Source organism: Dioszegia hungarica (genome assembly GCF_025882075.1).
Source record: "Dioszegia hungarica strain PDD-24b-2 chromosome Unknown MKK02contig_8, whole genome shotgun sequence".
In the NCBI taxonomy this organism is placed as follows: domain Eukaryota; kingdom Fungi; phylum Basidiomycota; class Tremellomycetes; order Tremellales; family Bulleribasidiaceae; genus Dioszegia; species Dioszegia hungarica.
Window position 1 is genome coordinate 2,670,702 of NW_026515770.1, and position 25,495 is coordinate 2,696,196.

The window sequence follows — 25,495 nt, forward strand, 5'->3', positions numbered from 1 at the left end:
AGAATCTATTCGTGCAACAAGCCATCGTCCTACTCAGATCATTCGTCCTCATCACTGTCCACAACGACCTTCTTTCTCCCACCTGATCGCGTCAGCTTCATCGCCGTAATCAAGGATGCACAGGGAACAACTCACCTCGTTTCGGCGGAGCAGCCTTCTTCTTAGTCCCCGCTTCCTCCCTCGCCCTCTGCTTTTCTCTCGCTCGCTCTATCTCTTCCTCCTCACCCCTCAAACGCGCAATCTCGGCATCCTCATCATTCTCCTCTTCCTCCACCGCCTCTTCTTCCTCTTCTTCCTCTTCCTCCTCATCCTTCCTTGATCGACCCTTCCGCTTCGCTGGTGCGGCCGCTGCTTTGCCTTCCGTCCGTTTGGCTGCTCGCCGTTTCGCCGCTTTCGTCTTGCGGAGGACGTCGGCTTCGGTCGCTTGGGCCTCCAGACCCTTGGCTTGGTGCTGATTGAGGATCTGCACCTGTCAGCTTTGGGTAGACTCAGATCGGAACACGAAAGCTTACGGCTTCAAACTCGTTCAATTCCGTCTCGGGCTTGCTCGAGCTCTTATTTGCCCTAGCCTACAAGTGTAAGCTGCTTGACCTCATGCCGAGCGCTGCGGATTGTGCAGCTCACCTTAGCCAAGATCTCCGAGAACCGCTTGGAAACCATCTCTTCGTGCAGCTTATCCTGGTAGAATGGCAATCTGTCTGATCAGCTGTGACGACCGAATGGTACGCCGGGCAACTGACCCATCGATAAGCTTCTTGAGACTCCGCTCGCTCTTGAAGGGCAGGAGTGACAGGCAGAATGCAATATCCCTCCACTGCCGTTCATCAGACGCCGGCTTGAACCGTAGACACAGCTTCTCGATGATCGACTCGGCTTGCTTCTCCTACATGAATCAGCTTACTCTCTTGCACAGCAGGGATGGGAGGAGCAGAACTGACCTTCTCGATGAACGTAAAGATGAACCGCATCGTCCGCTCAAAGCACTCCTCGTCGACCTTCCACCTCCCCACACTAAGATGACTGATGACGTCCTGCAAATTATTGTACAGCGCATTGTCCTTGGTGTTGAGCTCGGTAAAGAACAGGCGGGCCAAGTCCGAGATGCGCGGATCGGGATCTTCGAGGCATTTCGCCATTTCGCCGAGTTGGCCTTTGACTTTGATCATCCCGTTGAGAATGAGATGGGTGAGGACCATAAGAGTGTTCTTCTTGACGGTAAGATCCGGGTCGGAGAGACCTTGGTACAGGCGTTCCGAGTTCTAAAGGTCAGCTTGGCGGTTGAAGTCTTCAGCCCGCGTAAACTCACATCGTCGATCAGACTACCAAAGCAGACGGCGAGATCACCCAGCGCGATGACAATGTTTGACCGTACGACCGCATCCTTGCTCTTCTCGAGCAGATTGAAGAGGAGGCCGAGGTGCTGCTCGCAGAACTGGACGCTGACGCACATGAGCTTGGTCAAGGCGAGGATTGCCGCTTGTCGGAGGACGGGAGACTGCCTGATCAGTAAGAGTCATAATGTGATGGCGGTGGACTGACGCGGTATCGCTTCGGACTGGCGCAGATCGACGCAATCATTGGCCCATACACCGCCAACAGGCTCTTGTCGCCGTACAACAGCTCCTTCTCCCGGATGCTGGCGATGAGATCCCCAATATCGTCCTCGGCGTTCCCAGCTACAGCGTCGAGGTCGTTCCCGTCCTTATCGGCCACCTTTGCAGCGGCAGTCTCTGCTTGAGTAAGCTTGGATACTCACCATTCGCGGCGCACAACGTAGCTTACCCTTGGCTTTCTCATCCTTCCTGCGTTTGAACTCTCGCTCGACCAGCTCTAGGTATACAATATGCTTGATGGCCACATGCCCGACCACGAACACCAGCTGAGCGAGGGTGAACGATCCGACCATATCCTGCGCAGCCGATCCGTTACTCGAGCGAGGCTTGACTGGCGAAGCCGCTTGCGTACCTTGCGTCTCCTCGTAGACAAGCGGCATAGGCGTCTCCGCTTCAAGTTCGGTCGGCGCGGCTTTGGGAGTGGAGGGTATGGCGGCGTCGCCATTCGCTGCTGGGGCGGGGTGGACGGAGAAGACACGCGCAGTGAGGTTCTTGAGGAGCTCCCCACAGAGGCTGTCGGGCTGCTCGCCAAGGAGGTAGATGGTGTTGATGGCTTGCTCGGCCATACCGAACCTAGTCATCAGCCCTGAAACCCGCAACACGGGGGACTACACTTACCAGTAGGGCGATTTTGGAGCATTCTCGACAATCTCCTTCAGTTTGAGGAAGATGGGATTGTCCATCGGCAACCGCAGGGTCTTGTCTGCCAGTGACCCTGGTCTGTCAGCTACTGCTTCTGAACAAAGGCCAGTCCAAACAAGCTCACCCTTGACCTTCTTGGCGCTACCTCCAAGCCGCTGGAGTGCGGTACAGGTGTACCTGGCCAACACCAAGTCGCTCTATGACATCAGCGAAAGGATACCCGACTGCCCTAGGTGGAGACCTACCATTCCGAAAGGCCCAAGACCGATCTTCAGTAGATTCTCGACTCGCTCAGTCACCACCTCCCGCTTCGCTGCGCCGAGCATGCCAAGGATGATGACTGCTCCTTGCCGCTGCTGCTTTGGGATCTCCTGGTCGGTACCTGCAAGTTAGCCCAGTTCTTGGGCTGTATCGCCACACTCACTGTACACCTGCCACAGCTTGTTGATGACGTCTCCATGTACACCCCCATCCGCCATCATGGTCCGCATGAGCTCTTCGAGACTGGTCAATTCGGCGAGAGTGGCACCGTATGTCCGCCTGATACGTCAGCTTGCGTTGAACAGATTGGCAACGGCCAACTCACTCAATCATATTCTTGGCGATCCGGCTGACCTGCTGCTTCCCCGCCAAGCCCTCCACCGCATCAAAGTACAGACTCTTGTACGTCTCGATCAGCTGCCCCTTGACTGACCGCTCATCCACCTGCTCCGCATCTCCCGGTGTCACCGCCGTTGGCGCATTGACATCCTTCGTCCAGATCAGATGCAGCATCTTCTTGATGCCGATCTCGGCGCCTTGGACATTGTACTCGTACGCCGTCCGGAAGAACCGGATGGACTCGAGCACCTCGGTTTTGGTCGTACTAACAAGCAAGGTGCAGAGGAGGGGGATGGCGCGTTCAACCTGGTGCATGAACTGCAGGGCGTCGGCGTAGTACTTTTTCGTGAGCCGAAGCCGTTGGACGAGTTCCGGGTCGAGAGCCGCCCGCTCAGCCTCGAGAGAGGCGACGTCGAGTGATGGGCGCGCCTTTTTGATTCTTGGCTGAGGTGTGGACTGGGTCACCTCTTCCTCCTCATCTCCTTCCGTCTTGGTTTCCTGCGTACCCTCCATCGACTCGTCTTCTGGCTTCTCCGCCTCCTCGGCCTCTTCCGCCTCCTCATCCTGGACGCCCAGGTCCCGCTTGGCCATTTCCAGCTCGACCGCGTCCACCTTCTCCAGCTCCTTCGATACCTGATCGTACCGATCTTGCCATTCGGGCAGATTCAGCGTCCCGCCGTGCATGGCGCCGAAGGGGTGCGTCTCGAGCAGCTTGCAGAGGAGCTGAATGGCGTACCGACGAGCCGACGAGGTCTTGTCCTCGAGTGTCCGAATGGTGAGGTCGGTGATGAGGGCTCGTTGCTTGGGGAACTTTGCGGGGAGACTGCAATCAGCAAGGATGATAATTGAGGTAAAACCCACTCACTCGCATAGCTTGATGAGAGTCTGCAGCACCTTGCACCGCACCCAAGAGTTGAGATCGAGGAAGCGCTCCATGAGCAGCTCAAAGTACCGCTTGATCTGCTTCTTCTTTTGCTCCTCGTCCCCCTCGTCCGAAGAGGATACGTCTCGGATCATGATACCGATGATTTCGATGATGGCCATTCGCATTGGGTGGGCCTAAAGTTAGCACACCCAGAGTTGTAAGAAACAGTGCTCACTTCATTGTCCAGCTGCACAAGTAACAGCGGCATTTGCTTCTGCACACCCCGCACACCCCCCTCTGCCATCTTGACCAGGAACCGGGAGAAGCTCCTCGGCCCCTTGACATCCTCCTTGGCAAAGCTCGTCTTGGCTGCGACATCCCTCAACACCTCCTCGCCTAGCTGTCCATAATCAAACTCCTTCTCGAGCATCTCCAGCAGTTCCGCCATGGGTTCCGAGAGGTGCTCAAAATAGGTGAGGTTCTGGACGATGGTAGTTTGGGCTCCGAAAGCGTGTCCACTGAACTTGACTGCCAGGCAGATGACCCGGTAGATACCCGTCCGTATCTCGGCTGATTTGAGATGCGACTCCGTCTCGCATAGCTGGTATGCTGGACGGGTGAAGCACGATACGAAGGATTCCTTTTCGACCGAAGTGCGCCATAGCCGGGAAGTGGGGAGCTGCAGGCAGCGCTGGGAAGTAGTGAGGACGAGTGGGATGTAGTCCGGCCATCTGAAGGTCGCCACCGCGGACGAAGCGGCCGCCTTCTTTGCCTTGGCACCTTTCCCTCGAGCGGGCGCGGCCGTATCGCCGCTTCGACCGTGGATGAGCTGAGCGGCCGTGACGAACCACTGCAGCAGGAAGGCCCACATCTCCAATGGTGGACGATGGACCATCGGAGCGTCCATGTCCGCCTCGAAGCCCTGGTTATGGATTATCGCCATTACCGCCATGCTGTGATGCCCTAGCCCCGAAACGATGGCATCGAGCAGTTTTGTGAGAACGCCAGCGCTGACCGAGGGGTGGTCCGCATATTTGAGGATAGAGCGGAAGACGTCGAACGTTGTAGGTGAGGAGTGGGAGAGGGAGTCGGGATCATTGACGACCGAGTCGATAGCTGATGAGAGGTGTAGGTCGATTTCTGTTTCGGGGAGGGAAGGGATGTCGAGTTCTGACGGAATGGTGTAAGATGAGATGTCCGATGACAGGGCAAGCAGCTCTTCCTGTAGAATGAAGTCGGACATGGCGCCTTAATGGGCTTCTAGCGCTGAAGCTGACTGCTGTCTGGATAGAGAGGAATGAGGGGCAATAGAGAAGGTGTTGCTGTGGCTGGCAGTCAAACTGGCAGTGGTGGTTGATTTGTTTTGACGCGCGCGACTAACGCGTCAGCGGACATCGCCGTCCTTGCTTGGAATTGCTTCTTGTGGTAATTCACTGTCTACCATTGACGCGACGCTCTATGACTGCGTCTCTTGCTATACTACTCCCACCCACTAGCTCAATATCACACCTATCAACATGTCAGAACCCCAGTTCTTTGAGACGATCACCAAGGTGAGCTTCAAATATCGAAATATCGGGTGACAAAGCGCGAGATCGAGAGAGCAGAAGGGCGCTTTGGCGGATCAAGATGACGGTAGACGACATCGCTGTGCGCGGCCGGGTCAAGCGTACAGAGACTGATCAGACAGTCCTTTACCGACGTCAAGGTAGATGAAAAGGGCGTCAATACTGCCGATTTCTGCGAGGCCTCCGAGAACTTGGTCAAGATCTTCGGTGCGTCCGAGCTCTTCTGACTCGGTCGATGGAGGAAGACTGACCATGTAGGCCTGTTCGGCAACCCAGCATTCTCGGTCGTCCAGAACGACTTGACAGGCAACATTGCTGTCAGTGTCACTTTTCTTTGATCAGGTCATCGAGGCGAGATTCAGAGCTAAAGCGAGCAGAAAGTCCGCGCCTACCTCCTCCACAACCCTACCGACGGCGACACCCTCGAATCCCTGCTCAAGACCGACAAGGACAAGAAGGCTACGACCGGTCTCCTCTGGCTTCTCCGTGGACTCAAGTTCACCTCTTTGGGTTTGCGTGAGAACGTCAATAACCCAAAAGAGGAGCTCAGCGCTAGTTTCACAAAGGGGTACGAGGGCAGTTTGAAGAAGTACCACGGCTTTGCGGTCAAGCCAATCTTCTACGTAAGTCTGGGAGCGCCGAAGGTATACTGTATAGCTGAAGAGTAGCTCGCAATGAAGGCCTGCCCTTACCGCGCCACATTCTACCCCAAACTCGGTCAACCGCAGGACGTCGTTATGGAGAAGCTGGAGGCTTGGCTAGCGGCTCTCGAGGAGCTTGTCAAGAAGGAAGAGGGCGTCTTTAAGTCGGGTGGCTACGGCGAAGTATAGATGGAGGTGGAGTGGCACGCTTTGCACGGGTATCGTGTAAGTATGGACAGCCTTCAACGCCAGTGACAGCTTTGACAAGGCTCGAATGGCTGTAAGTGGACTGACAACTGGGCTGGCCTGGCGGCAGTCAGATCATCAACTCCTCGCACTGATACGCTCATTGGCGAGTCCGCTCACGAGACGGTCTCCTGGCTGCTCGTCAGACTCAAGGCGCGCTCAGACCAGCGCGATGGCGCCAGAGGCAACCTTACGGCATTCATCCACACGACTGTGTTTCGACTGATCTGTGTTCATGTTTCAGATATCGCCGAGAGGGCAGACCAACCCGGGCGCTGCCCGAGCTCGACACACAGCATCGACGCTCGGAGAATTACGTCGATCCTCCGTCGTCACAGGCACCGCATATATCGATTCCCTCCACACGTCCAGCTCGCGGACGTTTCAAGCGCGACCGAAAGGCCCCTTGCTCCACCTTTCCTCCCGGAGTCGCGCGTGTTGACATACTGAGACGCGCTGCTGGCGGGATCGAGCCTTGGGAGATCAGGGAGCGGAGCTTAGCCGGGGGTATACAGGTGTAAAGGCATACGTTTCAGACTTTGGATATAGCTGCCGAGGGCTGAGCTGGACGGCCCGGGCAGCGCTCGGCCTCACAACAACGCGTTGAGACGTCCGTTGAAGGACCAGGGGCACTGAGAATGGCCCGCGGGCCAAAGGAGCCAGCGGAGCAGGGAGGATGAGAGACGCCTCGACGGTCAAGAGGGCTGGATATAAAGCTGAGCTCAATCTCCCCCTTCCTTTTCCCTACTTCATCTTCCACAGAACCCTCGCCACATCCCCTCTCTCCCCTGTACAGTCATCACCGACTCACCCACGTCCTACTCTGCGACAATGCTCTCGATCCGCCCCCTCCTCCTCATCCTCTTTGCCTCTATCCTGTATGTCTCTGCTCTCCCCCACTCAACCCCCACAGTCTCAGAAGTCAACGACCAACAAGCCCATATCCGGTCCATCGTCGCCGCCCGCCAGTTCTCGCTCGCCAAACACCTCGCGCGCAAAGACATCAAAGAGACTGTCGATCTCGTCCGTCGGACATCGTGCACAGATGTACCAGGGCCCAAGATCAGCGGCAAAGTCTACCCAAAGTGCCCCAAGAGTGCTGGAACAGGGTATGCCAAGTACACCGGCTGGTACGTCATGTCTCTTCTCGTCGTGTATCTGAGCTGATGATGGCAGGACGTTAGCCCAAGATGATATCAGCCCTTACAATCCTATCTGGCCTCGCGTCCCGTCCGGCGAGAGCTGCATTGCAGCCTGCAACTCTTATATCAGTACCAACAGTGAGTTTCTCGTCATCCTTTCGCCTCTCCTTCCCCTTCTACTGGCGCCTCCACCGATCTACATCCCCTCATCCCCTTCTATCTCGCATGTCCGCACAAAAGACCGAATCCTTGCTGATATCCACAGAACAAATCTGCATCGGCGTCGTCTTTGCCTTCTCCGGTAACCCTCGGCCGAACGGCACGCCCTGCTTCCTCAAGGCCCAAGGTCTCTGCCACGGCACATGGCAACGGATCGGTCAGGAGGTCACGTACCTCAAGGGCGGTTGTGCGGCGTGGCAGGGGCTCGTACCTGCTAATGTCGACGCTGCGTGCTGTAACAACTAGAGCGGAGCGGGACATTGGCGCAGGAGAAGGACAATTCAGAGGGTTTGAAGATTGACATTCGATTATAATTAGTATTGTAGGACAATATCGTAGTGTGGTTGGTCGTCAGCGGCCGTAGTACATGCATCAACTTACCCCTTCCACATCATGCGACTGAGCCTCGCGAGGCCACCACCAGTGCAGTGCCACTCTCATCGAACATACCCGCGCCACATTCAGCTCCGGCCCGAAAATCGCCGGTCAACCGGACTCCGAAGTCCGGTCGGGCGAAAGCTCGCAAAACTCTCAGGTGCAGCTTGCTTGTTCTTCCTTTCATCCACCTTCTCCGCCCCTTCCACCTTCCACCATGCGCCTCCTCGCTTCCCTTGCGCTGCTGAGCAGCACCGCTCTCGCCTTCCCTACCATCCTCGACCCCATTTCGGCCGTCTCCAAGGTCCTCTCGCTCACGCAGGATGTGTCGAGCGAGTACCTCGAGATTGACCCGTTGTTCTTTGACGCTACGACCGGCGGGCACCGGAAGCGGTGTGTCCTCCACCCCGTCAAGGAGGGTGAGGGCTTTGACGACGATAATTTGATCAGGGCGGTCGAGGAGTGTGGAAATGGGGGTATCATCAGGCTTCCGGATGCCAACTAGTAAGTACCCTCTTCGGGGTCGACGTGAGCCGAGCTGACCCTCCAGCACCATCAACTCCCCTATCAAGATGGAGCTCCACAATGCCCTTCTCTCGGTGTCCGGCTTCATCTCCTTCTCCACCGACATTGACAATTGGGTCGCCAAGCGGGTCCCGCTCGACTTCCAGAACCTCGCTCTTGCCTGGGTCATCACCGGAGACAACTACGTCTTGGACGGGCATGGAAGTGGTGGTATCTACGGGAACGGGCAGGTATGGTACAGCTGGGCTAAGGAGGAGGGGAACAAGGTGAGTCTGTTAAATTAAGGGAGAGCGGACGGGGCTGATCAGGCAGTACGGCCGCCCCATGAGTTTCGCTATCGTCAACTCGACCAATGTCACCGTGCAAAGTCAGTCGGTATTTGCTTGCTGCCTGGGACTTGTGCTGATGTACAGACTGGTCCGTCATCCAGCCGCAGTTCTGGGCGTCGATCGTCGTGCGCAGCGAGAACGTTCTATACAAGAACTACTACGTCAATGCGACTCAGTACGACCCGGGAGCGGCAAACCACACCCTTACCTGGCTGCAAAACACCGATGGATGCGATACCTACGTCTCCAACAATGTCACTTTCGGTAAGCTAGCCACTTCGCAGCCCAAGGGCATAGCTCACTCTTTAGATGGCATGATCTACCAGGGAGGTGACGACTGCCTCGCCCTCAAGCCCAACTCGTCCGCCATCACCGCCCGCAACGTCACATGCTACGGCGGCACGGGTATCGCTTTCGGCTCTATCGCCCAGTACCCCGGCCGGACCGACTGGCTCGTCGACATCGAGATGGAGGACATCAAGCTCTACCCCAGCCGACAGCACCAGCAGCAGAACGGTCTCTACTTCAAATCCTGGATCGGCTACCCCATCGGCACACCTCCTAACGGCGGCGGTGGAGGTCTTGGGTACACCAAGAACATCCGTATCAAGAATGTCGAGATGAAGGATAACCTCCGACCTGTCTTTGTACAGACCGAGTGAGTACTCTCTTTTCCTTATGGGACTGAGCTGATTCTAGCCTCTTGTACCTCATTGAGCGGCAGGGAGAAGGTCGAGACACCAGTCTCTTCAAGTGGGAAGACATCGTCATGACCAACATCACCGGCACGTCATCCGACAACCGTGTCGTCTGGCTTGACTGCGCCAAGTCCGCCCCGTGCAATGGGATCCGCTTCGAGGACTTCAACGTCAAGCCCGGAAAGAAGGACGCCAAGGAGATCAACTACGTTTGCAACAACGTGGTGCTTGGTGGGAAGGATGGGCTGGACGTATGTCACCCGAGCGAGTCCAAGAAGGAGCCGTGGTACGAGAGGCCGCACAAGGCGTTGAAGGAGTTCTTCGTCCAGGCTTAGGCAGAGGAAGCGGACAATGTAGATATAGTGGAAAATCTTGAGATGAAGAGAAGTACATATTGGGGATACCAGCGATACAGTACGCATATAGAGTCGGCTGACTATGTCCCTCCATACCTGCCAAGATACACGCTCATCTCGAGGCCATTCTTGAAGGGGACGGTCAGGTTGGCATACCCGTTCTTTGGGTCCCGCATGTACGCTTGGAGGTCTGCATAGCGATCCGCGGACGATATCGAATTGTCGCAGATAACGACTGCGCCGCGTCTGAAGTGTGGCTCTACAAGCCGCAGGGCGGGCAGAGCAAGCGGAGCCCAGACTGCTATCAGCGTTGTGACTTGGCCTATACTCACTGTCCAGAAGCAGGAGATCAATATCTGCGAGTCCATCCTTCAGCGTCTCCCTCAGATCGCCTTCTCTTAGGTCGATGAGGTCAGCTACACCTTCGCCCGCCTCTGCCCACGTCGACCGGGCACGAGCGGCCTTCTCTGGCTCGTTCTCTGTCGCGATGACTCGCCCCTCCCCTCCTCGCAGCTTGATCGTCTGCTGTACGGCTAGCGAGAGGTATATCGTACTGACACCGAAGCTCGTCCCAGCCTATCCCAGCATCAGAGGCGGCACTTTCATCCCGAGTAGAGCTCACCTCAACGACGTTTCGCGCACCCGTGGCCAGACAAGTCTGATACACGAACCAGCACTTGTCCTGATCAAGCGCGATATACTTGTCCTTCATATAGTTATCGAATCCGACCTTTTCCACTTCTGTCCTGTCGATTGCGTCTTCCTGCTCGGTCGATATAGTGTGCAGGCTGTCGAGGTAGCCGAGAAGACCGGCTGGGGCGCGGACTGGACATTGGTGGATGATGCGCTTTTCCGACTGCTGGGCTGGTTGAGGATAGAAGCTCATCGTGTGCCAATGGGAGCTAAGAGAGCGATCAGCTGGGCTGTCAACAGCTGCTGCGTACATTCACCTTGATGGAGCGCTTGGTGCTTCTCTTCTCGCGGGTGCAGCGATGGAGCTCAGAAAGTGGAGGTAGTAGCGCGCCTATCCGAAAATACCATTCATGCGGAGGAGGTCATGGTAGGCGCGCCTAATTCATGGCTGTAATAGGCTCGCGCTCGCGTCACTGTCGGCGCTGTCGTTGGCGTTGCATTCCTCGGACTCGTACTCATCCTCCTCTATCCACAGCGTCATCATCGCATACTCTCACTCTAGGACCACTCATACCTGCGTACTATAGCTCGATATCCACTGGAACCAGATAGAGATTGCCCGGTCCCCATAGATCTTCCAGACGTACCGATCGCCCTCGAGACCCGCAATATGAACCATGTAAGTGAACCTCTTCCCACCATTGCTCTCCATCGCATCCCGGGACCGAGCTTGAGCACTCCTAGATGGACATAAAGCTGACAGAAATAGCATCCCGGAGCCTGGGGTCAACCCCTCCCCGCCCACGCCCAGTTTGACATGTTCAACCCAGGTCAAAGCTATAGACAAGCGCCAAAGGCAGCACCGATCACCCATACCCAGTACGCTAGTCCGCCGCTCGAGATATTTCAAACCGGCAGCTGATAAGTCAGACAACCCCTTGTGACCGGTACTTCGGTTCTCGGTATCAAGTATGAAGGAGGTGTCATGCTCGCAGCCGACAACTTGGGTAGGTCTCTCAAGATGACCGGTATGGAAGGGAGTCTGACTCTGCAGCTTCCTATGGCTCTCTCGCACGATTCAGGGACATCCAGCGTTTACATCCTCTCGGCAAGCAGACTGTTATCGCTGCGTCAGGAGACATGTCGGACTTCCAGTGGCTGAAGAAGGAGCTGGACTCGATATTGTGAGTCTCACCGCCCGGACCGGTCGAGAAATGGCTGATGCTGCAGACGCGAGGAGAACGGCCTCTCTCTCACCGACTCTCACCCCTCCCTCTCCCCTCAGCACATATACGATTTCCTCGCCAACCTCTTCTACGCTCGGCGGAGCAAGATGAACCCCCTTTGGAACGCCATGCTGGTTGGTGGCTGGGACAACAAGAAGAACGAGAGGTGCGCTATACGTACGATCACGTCGTGCATAGCTGACATTCAGCTTCCTCGGCTTTGTCGATCTGCTCGGTACCACCTACTCTGCACCGACCCTCGCAACGGGTTACGGTGCGCACATTGCTACTCCTTTGCTGCGCGAGGCGTATGAGGACAAGGCGGGCATCGACGGCAAAGGGCCGCTTTTGACCGCTGAGGAGGCGGAGAAGGTATTGGCGGACTGTATGAAGGTGCTCTTCTACCGTGACGCGCGAAGTATCAACAAGGTGTGTCTTTTGAATACCACTCCGCATTGGGATATCGCTGATTATATAGTACCAAACGGCCACCGTCACTTCAGAAGGTGTGAAAATCTCCGATTCGAAGAGCGTCGAGACAGAATGGGGATTTGCAGAAAGCCTGAGGGGTTATGGTGCCCAGAACCAGTAAAGAGTCGCAGCTCGGCAAATCAAGAATGTACAGATAGGCAACGTACGTAAGCAAGATCAGGGAGGGCGCTGGTGATACTACTGATTCATATTCACACTGACAAGCCACCCTCCACCAGTGAAAGCTGAGCTGGGTATGATCGCACTGATGCACACTCGACTGCCTTCATATCTGCAAGAAGTACGAAGCGACGATTGCAGACCTCCGGCTTGCGCTTGAAGACGTCGTCAGACTACAGCGTGAGGTGCATCCGGACCGTCGACTCCATCAGCGGATGATCCCAAGCTGCCAGGCCAGTCCGATCCCTCAGAAAACTTGTCGCCCCCGCATGAGCATCCTGATCCTGCTCGGATATCTCGAGCACCATCCAGGTACAGTGGCTGAACATCTAACTGGCAGTGCTGTACGTCTTGACGGCGGTCGCCGTGCACCGCCTGTCGAAGTCGCGATCGCTATACATGGACCCAAAAATACAGTTGCAGCTTCAAGCCACTAATGGGGCGGCATCGTCATTGGAGGGCCCGCCACTCGGCGACTTTCGAGATGATCCGAGGTCTGAGGAGGAGGCGGTCCACAGCCTGCAATGGTCTGAGGGTCTTGGCGCCTCGGTCCTGAGCACTTGCAGCAGAGTCTTGACCTGCATCAGATCGCTCGGAGCGAATATATCCCAAGGATGCGTTCTAGAACCCTACCTTGCGCGCTAGCCTCGAGCAGCTAATTGTTGTCGGCGATCATTATCCCGATGGCACTGTTACTATTGGCGAAGTAATGGCTGATCGCCATGAGAACTTACCTACCAGAGGTGTTGGTACAGTCAGAGCCCTCCCAGACGGATCGTGCTCCAAGTGAGGCTCGTTCCAGATCTGAGACGGACCGCGATCCTACTCACGTGGCGGGTCCCGGTTGACATCAGCGTGCAAGGTGAAGAATCAAGGCCGATTGTATGTGCTTGGCGGGACAGACCTAATATCGGCTCATCAGTTGCGCGACGTCCTGGGCTGTAGCCTCTAGGCGCAGCTCCCGAAACTTGATGTCATGCGCTACATCGGGGTCGAGACCCACCGCCTTCTCAAGCGATCCCCGTCTGCGAGGTCGAGAGGATCGACGCTAAGCTCCGAAGACCTTTCCTGGGTGTCGAAAGAGAGGTCTGCGTGGCGCAAGGTGGAGGTCATAGCGGGTTTGAGCGTAGGACACTGAGCCACGGAGATGTTCTACGGCGGCGATTGCGACAGCGATCTAGGCAAAGTACTGCGCAAAATGTGACATCTGTCGACTCGACCGGAGCTCGCATAGTTCAGAGAGCTGCAGCTAGCTAGTCTTGGGCACACAGGTGGGGTTAGTACAGCAGGGTAATCAGCTTCAAACGGACTCTCACCTCGACACATGCACTTCTTCATCATCGGCATCATCGCCTTCCGTTCCGTCGGATCATTTTCACCTCGGAGCTCGGGCAGCATCGGCCGAGCCTCGGCCTCGGCATGGTCAACATTCCTCAGGCATTCCGTCGGAAGCCTAGCGTTCGCTGAAGCATTGGCTGAGCAAGCTTCGGGCTCTACAAGCTGCTCTACAGCTCAGCGCATCTTCGCAGCTATAAGTTAACTTGTTTACGTTGTGAGGTGACAAGAGGATGACCAAGCACACAGCCCTTTTGAGGTGCTCAGTCTCGGCCTCCGCAGCGGGGCCAGGAATATATATTGTCAAGGACCGAAGAGGTTGAGAACACCCATCTAGCTCAACGAGTTCAATCTTTATCTTCTATCTTTCAGCTCTTAAGTCTTAACTGCTACCAGCAATCAATAGTCTATCGGTCCACACCCCATCCCCTCTCGGCTTATACCATACTCTCTACTCCTACCTAGATCCTTCTCAACGATCACATCATGTCCGTCATTGCTATCGCTGGAGGTACCGGCAAGCTCGGCCGGTCTATCCTCGACGCGCTCAAGGCTGTGGGCGGTCACCAGGTGTTTGTTCTCGCTCGCGAGGTATGTCAAGAACCATATCCACCGTATTACCAGGACATCAGCTTACGAAATGCAGTCTACACCGGAGAAGGAAGCCCAAATCGGCGCCAAGATCCTCGCGGTGGACTACACCGACGTGGCCGCTCTCACGCGCGTTCTTGAGACCAACCACATCGACACACTCATCTCCACCATCAACTCATATGACGGTACTGGTCCAGACATGATGTTGATCGACGCGGCGGAGAAGTCGGAGGCCACCAAGAGGTTCATCCCTTCCCAGTGGGGCATCGCGTATACCAAAGAGTGAGTGGATTGTTTCTTTCCGGGCGAGGAGTCATGTGGGCTGACTGTCAGAATCCTCGAGATCTTCCCCAAGGGCCGAGGCAAGATGGAAGTCGCCGCTCGACTCGAGGACTCTCCCCTCGAATGGTCATCCATCAACATTGGCTTCTTTGCCGACTACTTCCTCAATTCCCGTGTCCCGTCCTACCTCCAGCCCATGCCCCTCTTCCTCGATATCTCCTCCAACGTCGCTGCCATCCCCGGAGACGGCAACACCCCTGTCGCCCTCACTCACAGTACGGACGTCGCTGCCTTTGTCGCTCGTCTAGTCGGTGCACCCGCCGGTACATGGTCCCGCGCCTCGGTCGTCGTCGGCGACAAGGTCACCTTCAACCAGCTCCTCCACCTCGTCGAGAGCGCCAAGGGCACCAAGTTCGCCGTATCGTACGACTCTGTCGAAGCACTGCGCAAGGGGGAGATGACGGAGCTGCCGGGGCACGTGGGCATGTACCGGTTCATGCCCAAGCCGATGCTCCGGAGCATGTTTGCCGCGTTTGGTATCATGTTTGCCTCGGGGCTGCTTGATGTCAAGACGGACGAGGCGGAGGAATCCCTCAATAGGCGGTTCACCGAGATGAAGACGAAGTCAATGAAGGAATTGGTGGATGCTGCCTGGAAGGAGTAGGGGATGACACAAAAGGGAGCGGGGTAATCCAGACCTAAAGTTTAAAAGTGCGACGCTATGTACAGAGGTATACTAAATTGGAAACTTGCGTGGCTTACCATTCTTCATCCGTTCCATTGACTCGATGTCTGTTTAAGTGCAAGGACTGGTGTCACGGGGAGATCGATCAACCTCGCCGTCAGTCCAGCGAAGCCATGTTGTCATCCCAGCTAGTATACGTACTTGATCTGCCTTTGCTCTGGTAGCAATCACTGTGAAGCTGGAGCTCCAAGCAGTCCCGCCAGTTGCGAAGCAATGTGAGCACTGAGACAGCAAATGAAACCTGAATCGCTCCTCATTCCTCCGCATCTCGAGCTCGGACGTATGGAGACAGAGCCGATCGGAGAGAACATGCCACTCGGTCAGTTGCAAAGCATCGCTCTCAGATGGAAAGGTCGGTGTCGTATCGGCTCGGACTTGAGCGATTAGCGGGCGGAGCTGGTACGGCTGATAGATGTCAGAGTCTGCTAGCCCAAGTACGGGCGTGGGGAGCATGGCCCCTATCAGTGCGATTGTGTGATCATAAGCGCTCGGTCTGTCTGATGAGCTAAGAGGCCGACACAAGGTGCGTCACATAGAAGAGGCCGACTCAATGGTCTGCTACGCCGCCCTCGGTATGGTCCTCGCTGTGTTGAGCATCTCCGCGAAGTTGATGCGTGTCACGAATGCCCGTCGGACATCGCTTGGTGCAGAAGAAGCGATTACGCCCATAAGCGACTCGACAAGCCGGTAGATGGGAAGCGCATCTGACTCGTCAGTTTGGAAGTAAGAACAGACTGCATAGACTCGCCCTCGCATAAGGTCGGCACGAACGGTAGAGTGCTCTCCGAAGGTCGGGAGGGTAGAGCATCCCACCATCTCTGCCACTATATGGTTGTCAGCTACCTCCACTATCCTCCAACAGCTCTGCACAGCAGTCTGGCTTACCGTACGCAGAGCACTTCCATAAAGCGCCAAGACCGCTGCTCTATCCCCCGACCCATCAAGGGACCTCGAGATCCACTCTTCCGCCTCACTCCGGTCCAGCCACAAATCTGTCAAATCGTACCAGTCCCCTCTTTCCCTTCTGCCCTCTCCAATCTCAATCACACCTCGCAAAAGGGTGAGGATGACTACGTGCATGGCGAACCGATCTAGCGATCTCGAGATCGGGCGAGACGGGATCGCAGTGGAAGGATTGGCATCCGAGGTGAACAGCACTCGCAGTACCTGATCGAGCGAGACGGGAGTGAAGACCCTCGCCGCCGACAGCCATTGCTCGCCTCTTCCCGCGCACCACAGCGAAGCAGGCGCAGGCAAGGGGACATAGCAGACCTCGGCGGGCGAGCAGATGCACGGGATGCTCGTTTCCAGGGTAGCGAGGACATCGAAGACGAAGATGAAGTACGTGGTGCGCCGGCGGACTTCTAGCTGGATCCAGCGGCGCCAGTGGAGGTCGAGCTCGGCGTAAGTCCATGGCTGGATGGGGAAGCGGATCTCATGCCGGAAATGGGAGGAGCGGGGATTGAAGCACTCAAGCTGACGAGCAGTCTGCACGTCAGCCAGCCAAGAGGCGAAGGATCATGCAGGGAGGATAACGTACATTGATGATGGTGGTACGAAACATATAGGCACGCATCCGCTCGTGACTATGCTGGCTGAGCATATCCGTTGCTTGGAGCAGTAAGAGGCTCTGGTTGAGCGCAAGATTGTAATCAGACATCGTCATGCGTTTCGTGACCGAGAAAGACTGACCGGTCAGCCTGAAGTCCTCACAGCTACCTACAGGGCTCACCTTCATGATCATAATGCTCATTTCATTCCGCACCATTGACCCATACACCCAGCTCATGTGCTCGTCAGTCTGTCCGCCATTCCTGATGGTGCTCTGCCGAGATGCACGGTCGGCTCCAATAGTGCAGAGCGTAAACGCGAGACACGTCGCCAGCATGTCTAGTCGGAAAGTAGGCAGGTGCAGAAATCCAAAGTGCGGTAATATTTCCAATCGTGCTGTCTCAGCGAAAGATGCGAGCGCATCTAGGGGCGGAAGCGTCCAATGCGACATCTGATAGTAGGCTTTGAAGCGCTCGACGGGGACTCTGCCTCAATTAGCGAAACATCACCTGGGATGGGCGAGGACTGGTACTCACTGGTAGATGCTGCTGGTGAGCGAGGGCTGCCCGACGCTCCCAGAGAATGTACCCGCTAGAGGAACGCCCGGATCCGTCGATGCTGCGCCAATTATGAGGCCACTGTCGGTCGAAGCGGTGAGGGGCATACCGAGAGCATCGGACGAGGTGGGCGCTGCGAAACTATCCCCGAACGATGACGCCAAGAATGCCTCGAAGTCGAGGAAAGCTTCGGGGAGGTAGTTGTCAAGACTCGAAGCTGGAGGCATGTCGTTCTAGTGCCTTAGCACTAATTATCTTCGTGTCCAGCTGAAGCTACTCACTGAAGACGAACCGGGACGCCCTTGATTTTGAAACCAGCTCATATCATAGGGATCGTCGTTGTAGACTTGCGAGTATGACGGACCCGGCTGAGCCATCTGGCCTCCCGGGAAAGGCGATTGGGCGGGTGCGAAGTATCTGGCCGCGTCCGATGCAGGAAGCTCGACCGCCGCCAGCGTCGCAGCAGCTGCCGCCGTCTCTTTATCAATGCCCGAGGGAAAGTCGACGTCGAGGATGGGCATCCTCCGGAGCCGCCTCGCTCCTTTCCTCCCGGTATGTGAGGTCTCTGCCGGCGCAGTGGAGCTGTACCTCCCTGATTCTCCACCTCGGTCACCTCGTTGACCTCCTCCACCCAGCCTCTCTCGCAATATCAGACTCTCCGCACTCGTCTCGCTGAGAGAGTCTCCGTCACTCTCCCTAGCGTCGACCTGATTGCGCTTCCGCTTGCTACCTCCCCCGTTCGTGACAGGCATAAGCGGCAGCCGGCTCTCGATGTCCCCCATGGACGCGATGATGCTAGTCACTTCCGTTGTCGGGCGTGCGGACCTCGGTTGAGATGGAAGCGAGACGGGAGCTCTGCGTCGAGGGGATAATGGTGATGCCGACCCAGCCGGAGCCTCGCTTCCTGAGCACTTCTTCTTGTGTCGGGTCAAGACATCGCTGGTCCGTCAGCCCACTGCCCGCTGATGGCGCCCAGCTAGAGGCAGATCCTACGTTCTGCCAAAGGCCTTTCCGCATAGATCACACTCAAACGGCCGGACGTTGGTATCTACATATCAGCTCCACATCAGTCTCATGACCTCTCACTAGCCACTGGCTACCCACGCGAAGCTTCATGACGCAGGAGGTAGTCTCGCCGACGGAACACCTGCCATGTCAGACATGGGACACTTTGGCGTGAATCTCTTCGTAGACTCGCTCACTTGTCCACACCCAGGTACTGTGCAAGTCAAAGGAATGGCCGGTGTTACTTCTCTACTAGCTTCTGTCATAGTGCTCAAAGGAAGGTAGAAACAAGGACTGATTTTAGTGCGGATGTGTCCTCCACATATCCGGCCGCGGATTCCCACAGCTCACAGAGACGCGGAGAAGTGGAGGTCCATCTACTCTCGAGATTTGTACGGTAGCAGAGTAATCCTAGAGCCGATCGTGCTGCCATGCTTACGGTGGGGACAGCAATGACAGCCGTATGCCCGACGGGCACTGCAGTGCAGTAACAGGCCGCTGAGAAGAGTAGCAGAGCATGGTCGATCCAGAAATACATATAGATCATGTCTTGACCCTAAGCTCCCAACCAACCTTCTTCCACCTTGCGAGAAGCAGAACCGCCACCGAGACGACGAGCATACTTGCGGCGAGAACGATGGCGTAAGGGAAGCGGCGCAGACGATCCTCTGGACTTCCAGTACCGAGTACCGCGCCAAAGAATGGACCGCAGATGAGCTGGGAGAAAGACTGGATGACTGCAACATCAGCGAAGGCCTGTAACGATACGCAGATCTAGCTTACACAAAGCCTGTCCAACCAGAGTCCCGCCGTACCTCATATCCTTTGCTGTCATGGTAGCCATCGGACCTTGTAGCGAGATGAAAGCCCCGCTGGATATGCCGATGATTACGACCAGGACGATACAGGCGGGTACGGTCGTGCAAGCCAGCCAGACCCAGAACATGATAGTGATGATCGTGCAGCCGCTGATGACAGTGTTGTACACTCCGATCTTGTCCGCGAGGATACCAGCGCCGATACGGCCGATGAGCGACGAGCCATTCTGGATGATGAGAAGATATGGAGCGAAGCTTCCGAACCCCTGTAATTGGCCGTACGTCCCGATGAAGGTGAGCATGGCGAAGAAGCCGAATGAGAATGTCTGCAGAGTCAGCTCTCAGTCTATCCTATTCTGGTTCTGCAATCATACTCACCCAATAGTTGGCACAGACACAGGTGTACTCGAGATTGCGGAAAGCTTCGAGGTAGAAGAAGGAGCCGGGTGGTTTCGGCGGTAAACGGGTCTCGAGGAGGAAAAACGACAGAACACCAGAGAAGAGTGCGATGAGAGCCATAACGCGGCAAGTCCAGCCAAAGCCAACTAGGAGAGTTCAGTGAGATCATCTACGAAGAAGGCGAGCGCGAAATAACTTACTACGAGGGGGAAGGCTCGCCAGTACTAGCGGCCAGACGACTGAGCCGACCGAGCTACCAGAGCTCATAATACCGCTAGTAAGTCAGCTCCATCTCTTGATCAAGACAAAAGAGGTAGTAGATGCTCACAATGCCAGCCCTCTCCGCTTCTGAAACCATTGACCCAGGACGCCCATCGGGCAGATGAACCTGAGCCAAATCAGCTCGCCCGCGGATAATCCGAAGATGAAAGTACGTGCAGCAGATTGCAACCCCACGCTATCAGAGTCGCATGTACCAGGAATAGCTGGTAATACTGGGTGCAAAGACTGAGCATGCAGAAGCCCAGCACAAGGAAGAAGGTTCCCGCGGCGATGAGCGGGCGATGTCCGTATTTGTCGAATAAAGCGCCGGTGAAACATGCGAGACCGAAAGTAAAGAAGGCCTGAGTACTTTCATAGTCAGCGTAAGTCCTGGTCAGGCTACATATGATGAGGGACATACGAAGTGATCCATGAAATCTGACTCTCAGAATAGGCGACGAGGAAAGTTGTGCGATATAGCGTTTGGAACGCGCCGATTCCAGCTGCTATTCCAAAGCCGCAGAAGACTGTCCAGAATGCTCCGGCCACGACCAGCCATGCCTGGTACATTAGCTATCGTATTGGCGAGTGTGCAAGAGCGGAATACTCACTCGCAGGCCTCCATCCGGGAAAGTGACCGCCTCAGCTCCTTGTGTCTGCGCCTTCTCGACTTCCCACTCTTCTACACCGCTCCGACCCAAACGCGCTGGCCTGAATGAGCGACGCTCACCAGTTGATGCAAGTTCGACTGATCCCAGTGGCGATTTGGACGGGCTGCCCGCATCTCCGCTTGCCTTCTCGTCGGCCGTCATGTGCGCTTGCTATCGATTATGCGAAGGGGTAAGTGTTGTTCGGTCGAATGAAGGTGTTGATATCGAGCATACGAAGGGGCGATAGGCGAGAAGAGAGCCGCAACATGGGTCTTATATACCTTGGTGAGTGCTTGTGGAGATTGATCCGAAGAAGTGGAGGAGGTGAGGAATGTGGAGTATGTGGAGGAGGGTTGTCCCAGGAAATTTCGCGCGGTCATGACTGCAACTTATAGCCTGGAAATTTTGAGCGCTGTATCTCATCAGCTCGCGTCTAGAGCTACCGGACGAAGAAGCACTCACCGACTAGTGATCGCCTGCTTCCGCCATCCGCAGTGTCAGCGTCGGTTGGTCAGCTCCAAACCTCTTTTGATGGGATATCCAGGATGCTGGGCCTGTCCGCACAGTATGCATACAAAGCTGGCCACGATAGGTCTACAATACGCCTTGACTGAAAGGATCAGCCAGAGTCCCACGACAGGCTTCGACCGGCTGAACTCACCTATAGTACTGAAATGTGTCGTATAATCGGGTGTAATTGCTCCCCGTTGAGCTCAAGATGAGGCGTTCAAGATGGTTGTCAACAGCGGCTGTAGTGAGGTTGAGGGCAAAGCGCTCGCGCAGGTGGTGGGCGGTCTGATCGCCGAAGAGGATAAAGCAGTCGAGTTTTGAGTCTGCGATGTCAGCTCGCATTCAGGGTAGGCATGAGGCGAGATCTGAGCGTACTTTTCTGCATCAACTCGACCATAGCTGTCAACATCAGCTTCTCATCTAATTGCTTCCAAGCAGACCAGAGCACTCACTGATCAAGCTGTCGGAATGCTTCCGGGCAGCTTCGAATCCTTCCTTGAACAATCGCTTAAAGTACACCCATCCCGCTGAGTCCAGCCCGCCCATGATGTCCACGTACTCGAGGGGCATCTTGAATGGAGCAGCCTCGAACCCCATGTTTCCGCCTGGCGAGTTGGAGAGCATAAAGCCAAAGTCAATGTGGATAAGGTGGCCTTCCCGATCGACAAGGATATTGCCGTTATGCCGGTCCTTGATTTGCAGGAGGTACGTGACGACAGAGTACGCGGCGAGGGAGCGGATGAAGGCTCTTTGGGCGCGAGCGAAGCGGCCTGAGTCGGGTTTGCCATATGTCTGTCGGTCAGCACTTCAACCTATAGTAGCAGACAGGACGTACGCTAACGAAATGGTCCATCAGCGAGACCTGGCCAATGGGGCCACCCTCCGATATGCGCCGCGCGTACTCGCCCTTCTTGATGGAGTGGACGGATACAGCGTCGGTGATAGTCTCAACCAGACCGGACTGCTCGCCTGTGATTAGGATGCGGAACCTGTCATATCAGCTGCAGTCTCAAAATGAACCGAGACGACTTACGATCTGACCCAGCAATCACATTTCTCCTCCTTGAAGATCTTCCCAAACCGATCAATCAACTGAGTCGCCAATTGCTCCTGCCGCAGGTCCGTCCCGGTCTTGACAATGACGGAGATGACGTCCCAGTTGGCCAGATGACCCCAAGGCGAGCTAGCGCGGATTCTGCTCTTTTTGGCCGTCCAAGACTCCTTGAACACCGCAGCTATCACGTCAGCTGACACCCTCTATTTGAGACCCAAGACGTACCTGATGGATCCGCCTTATTCAGCTCGCGTCTGACGATACCCTCGTCCTCGGCTGTACCCGCCCCATCTGCAGCTTCCGGCACCCGCAGCTCACTCCCTTCTGGCCGCTCCGTCATCCTCGCTACACGCTCCTCCTCCAAAGCCATCATCTCCTCCATGATCCGACTCCGTATAGCCTCAGCCTGCACCGCCGCCAGCTTCAATTTGCCGCCGGCACCCTGAGACGCCGCCGGCTCCAGCACGCTGGGGCTCGAGTGCGCGCTAGCTGCTTGCGGGGCAGACGATCCGAGTATCCAGCCCGTCCCTGGAATCCATGACAAACGCCCGCCAGTAGATCCGCCCGTCTGCTCCGGCGTAGCGGGCACGAGCGATGCGCTTAGTTGCGCCAGCATGACAGCAGCGGTCCTCATGCGTTCCGAATAGTCTTCGAGGGACATGATACGGTTGGTGCCTGGGCTAGGTATGTTTGGGAACGAGGGGTGGGCAGGTGTGGATGGAGCAGAGGGGTTGGGCGTGAAGTCTGTCGTGGCAAGGTCGGAGGATAGTGTGATATCCGCGAGTGGGGTTCCTGGTGAGGTCAAGGATGAAATTGGTTGGGAGGTATAGCTCGTGCGCCGACTGGAGAGGTCTGATCCCCTATCCCAGGCTGCGACATCCAGCGCCTTGTTTTTCGGCGCGGTAGGAAGCGGGAGCGCATCCGTCAACTCTGGCAGAGTATCCTTGACGGAGATCTTGGCCCCGTAGAGCTGTTCCACTAGGTCCATTTCGTCCCCGTCGTCAGGGACGATTTCCGTTCTCCTCCATTTGTCTCCCGTTTGTCCGTCCGAGACTCGGCGAGACGTCCAGTCGTCGATCGGAGCGGATTGCGGAAGAGGTTGCGAATTGCCGAAATCCTCGAATTCGAGTCCCGCACTAGGCCGTCTCCCCAGTCCGATGAGAGGTTCATTGATTCCCAACCCCTTCATTTCCTTTTTCCGCCTCTTCAGATCGTTCTGCACCACGATCCGCTTGAGGAGCTCCCGGTTCTCGCGACGCATAGGATCAAAGTCGAGGTCGCCTTCCAAGATCTCGACGTGAAGGAGGAAGGGCGCCCGTTCAGCCGAGTTGAGCACGACTGAGTCGCCTGGCGAGATCCGGACGACTCGACAATGGCTTTTTATGCGAGAGGCATGCCGGCGATCTGGACGAGCTTTGAGGGGGGTAGAGGATGCGGTCTCCCCGCCGTCTTCGTGCGAGTGGTCCGCGGCACACCAGAGCGGCATGCAGATCTGGCCATCAGCGAGGATCCCGGCAAAGCATATGAAATGACATACCTCAGCTGGAAGATTATGGTTTAGACTGGTCAACTCCGCTCGCAAAGCTGGTACACGAGCTGGCTTTGGGACGACCAATAGCCGATTACTGATATCCTCCAGCAAGAGCAAGAACCGGATCTGCGACCGGCAGTAATGTGATCTGAGCATCTGCCGCTGAGTATCGACATTGAGACCGACTAGGAGCTCTTCGGCAGACACGGGTTGACCATTTGGACGCAGCGCCCGAGACTTGTTGCGAGACAGGTCGGGTACGGAGTGATACGGCTGATGAGGAAGTCGAGGAGAGGAGATTGAGGATCTTGACGGGCCGGAGGGCTCATCCAGCTCCTGCGAGAATGGATCTACCGCCTCCGACTTGGGTGTCCGAGTGGAGAATGGGGAGTGATCGGCCGACAGCCGCGTCGGCGAGCTGAGGTTGGGCGTTGTCTGCGCGGGGTGTGGGGTGTGGTGATTCGGTGTGAGCCGGTCAAGCCGTGGTGACTTTGTTGATGGGGTGATCGCCCCGGGAGTAGGCGGAGCAACAGCTGCTTCCCCCTCTTCCTCTGAATCTGGGCCATCCGCCGATTTTCGGCCCAGATCCAGCGCTCCTCCCTTTGGTGCATCTGCACCCTCCTCCGCCGCATTCTCGACCCTCTCCCGTCCCTCTGCATCCTCATCTCGAGGTTTCCGACCCTGCATGATCGCCCATGCACCGACAGTATCCCCGAGCGCCGGCATGCCCTGTGCGCCAATGGCCACGCCCATCCCCACGAAAGCAGCAAGAGCGTGCTGGTTGACCCTGATCTTGACCCGCTTGGTAGGATCTGGTCGGAGGACGTTCGCCAGTGCAGTCGCTGAATGAAGTGCCATGGTCGACATGGAGGGAGATTGGGGGAGGGAGCGATAAGGCGACCGGGTCGTTTCTGGCGGGTCGCCAAAGAGGATTTCGTGGCACCGATGAAGGACGCGCTGGCAGATGAGGAAAGGGCGGGGATTGGTCTGGCGGGTAGGTGTAAGGTCATGCAGAGCAGCTTGCATGAACCAGAAGGTCTTCGAAGTCAGCTTATCTGCACCTCGACTACCAGATAGCTGCAGTTCAGCGGCCTTTGCAGCAGAGCCAACTCACCAGCATTGCCGAGTGCGTACTCTCCTCGGACCGCTCGAGGATGAACGACTCGAGCGCATTAGATTGCGTCGGATATGTGATGAGTAGGTGGCTCGTCGAGTTAGCTAATTGCACTCGCCGGTCAAAGTAAAGTAAGAATGAGGACTCACCATAGCTGCGGCCAGTAACTCTCGACCTCCTCCGCTCGCATCCCCTTCATCCGCCAGCAGAGGTAATGTGATATTCCGATGCTATCAGAGTAGGTCTTGAGGTAGTGCATCGCGACTGAAATGGAGAAGTAGGGGGAGAGGAAGAGACGAAGTCTACAATGTCAGCTACAGTCCGCCCTAGTTCCGCGGATACGGGTTGGGCCTTTGGCAGCAATGCCGAAGAAGGAGCGAGCGGAGAGAGGACGTAGACCTACAGTAGAGCGTGCGACATCTTGGGCGAGGACTACAGCGGTCTGGAAGAAGGTGATGGTGGTGTCAGGGCCAGCTAGGTGTTGAGCAGTGTAACGGGCACACGTGTAGGCGAAGAGCTCTCCCAAGCGCAACCGAGCTCCTCACGTATGCCGAACAGCTGCGAGCGAGGGCGAGCTATCTCTTTCACGAACAGAGAGGAAACCTCAGCTGCTGCGGAGCTGTATGAAGGCGGCAGCGAGCAAGCAAGGAGGTACAGTAAGAGATGTAAGGCAAATCCAGATGTTGTCGGGTTGTCGGAAACGCGCCGAACGCTAAAAAGCTCAGGCACGCGTCTCTCGATCCGCCTTTTGGTTTGCTGC

At 56.3% G+C, this 25,495-nt stretch overlaps 9 protein-coding genes across 9 annotated transcripts; 5 read left to right on the forward strand and 4 right to left on the reverse strand.

The window, feature by feature from the left end:
- Positions 1–38: 38 nt before the first annotated feature.
- Positions 39–4,963, reverse strand: MKK02DRAFT_44730 (putative mitotic chromosome condensation-related protein; the record flags this gene model as incomplete). Its single annotated transcript, XM_053093063.1, has 16 exons — positions 39–82; positions 136–463; positions 513–569; positions 625–694; positions 741–883; positions 939–1,259; positions 1,307–1,495; positions 1,540–1,730; positions 1,783–2,186; positions 2,232–2,328; positions 2,380–2,452; positions 2,501–2,637; positions 2,680–2,795; positions 2,842–3,678; positions 3,721–3,914; positions 3,956–4,963. 16 exons carry the CDS (start codon positions 4,961–4,963, stop codon positions 39–41), a joined length of 4,209 nt encoding a protein of 1,402 aa, XP_052945807.1.
- Positions 4,964–5,237: 274 nt separating this feature from the next.
- MKK02DRAFT_26417 (glycolipid transfer protein domain-containing protein) lies at positions 5,238–6,118 on the forward strand (the record flags this gene model as incomplete). Its single annotated transcript, XM_053087189.1, has 5 exons — positions 5,238–5,273; positions 5,411–5,495; positions 5,547–5,605; positions 5,666–5,911; positions 5,957–6,118. 5 exons carry the CDS (start codon positions 5,238–5,240, stop codon positions 6,116–6,118), a joined length of 588 nt encoding a protein of 195 aa, XP_052945808.1.
- An 888-nt stretch (positions 6,119–7,006) lies between these two features.
- Positions 7,007–7,782, forward strand: MKK02DRAFT_44732 (uncharacterized protein; the record flags this gene model as incomplete). Its single annotated transcript, XM_053093064.1, has 3 exons — positions 7,007–7,305; positions 7,352–7,455; positions 7,583–7,782. The coding sequence occupies 3 exons, from the start codon at positions 7,007–7,009 to the stop codon at positions 7,780–7,782; spliced, it is 603 nt and encodes a 200-aa protein (XP_052945809.1).
- Positions 7,783–8,128: 346 nt separating this feature from the next.
- Positions 8,129–9,798, forward strand: MKK02DRAFT_27110 (putative polygalacturonase; the record flags this gene model as incomplete). The annotated part of the gene is made up of 6 exons (XM_053087305.1): positions 8,129–8,415; positions 8,462–8,702; positions 8,749–8,803; positions 8,850–9,029; positions 9,075–9,423; positions 9,465–9,798. The coding sequence occupies 6 exons, from the start codon at positions 8,129–8,131 to the stop codon at positions 9,796–9,798; spliced, it is 1,446 nt and encodes a 481-aa protein (XP_052945810.1).
- Positions 9,799–9,899: 101 nt separating this feature from the next.
- Positions 9,900–10,705, reverse strand: MKK02DRAFT_26182 (O-methyltransferase; the record flags this gene model as incomplete). Its single annotated transcript, XM_053087150.1, has 3 exons — positions 9,900–10,117; positions 10,152–10,395; positions 10,442–10,705. The coding sequence occupies 3 exons, from the start codon at positions 10,703–10,705 to the stop codon at positions 9,900–9,902; spliced, it is 726 nt and encodes a 241-aa protein (XP_052945811.1).
- Positions 10,706–11,122: 417 nt separating this feature from the next.
- On the forward strand, positions 11,123–12,270 carry MKK02DRAFT_44735 (nucleophile aminohydrolase; the record flags this gene model as incomplete). Its single annotated transcript, XM_053093065.1, has 7 exons — positions 11,123–11,131; positions 11,222–11,331; positions 11,383–11,459; positions 11,507–11,636; positions 11,683–11,844; positions 11,888–12,107; positions 12,157–12,270. 7 exons carry the CDS (start codon positions 11,123–11,125, stop codon positions 12,268–12,270), a joined length of 822 nt encoding a protein of 273 aa, XP_052945812.1.
- Positions 12,271–14,150: 1,880 nt separating this feature from the next.
- MKK02DRAFT_24886 (uncharacterized protein) lies at positions 14,151–15,204 on the forward strand (the record flags this gene model as incomplete). The annotated part of the gene is given in 3 exon segments (XM_053086946.1): positions 14,151–14,309; positions 14,323–14,540; positions 14,592–15,204. The coding sequence occupies 3 exon segments, from the start codon at positions 14,151–14,153 to the stop codon at positions 15,202–15,204; spliced, it is 990 nt and encodes a 329-aa protein (XP_052945813.1).
- Positions 15,205–15,843: 639 nt separating this feature from the next.
- On the reverse strand, positions 15,844–17,320 carry MKK02DRAFT_26055 (uncharacterized protein; the record flags this gene model as incomplete). Its single annotated transcript, XM_053087135.1, has 2 exons — positions 15,844–16,773; positions 16,826–17,320. Coding segments are annotated over 2 exons (1,425 nt in total), but the record flags the coding sequence as incomplete, so codon positions are not given.
- Positions 17,321–21,120: 3,800 nt separating this feature from the next.
- Positions 21,121–25,155, reverse strand: MKK02DRAFT_44738 (uncharacterized protein; the record flags this gene model as incomplete). Its single annotated transcript, XM_053093066.1, has 11 exons — positions 21,121–21,136; positions 21,188–21,359; positions 21,412–21,435; positions 21,489–21,828; positions 21,872–22,025; positions 22,070–22,271; positions 22,316–23,582; positions 23,628–24,659; positions 24,736–24,826; positions 24,885–25,037; positions 25,139–25,155. 11 exons carry the CDS (start codon positions 25,153–25,155, stop codon positions 21,121–21,123), a joined length of 3,468 nt encoding a protein of 1,155 aa, XP_052945815.1.
- Between the last annotated feature and the right edge of the window lie 340 nt (positions 25,156–25,495).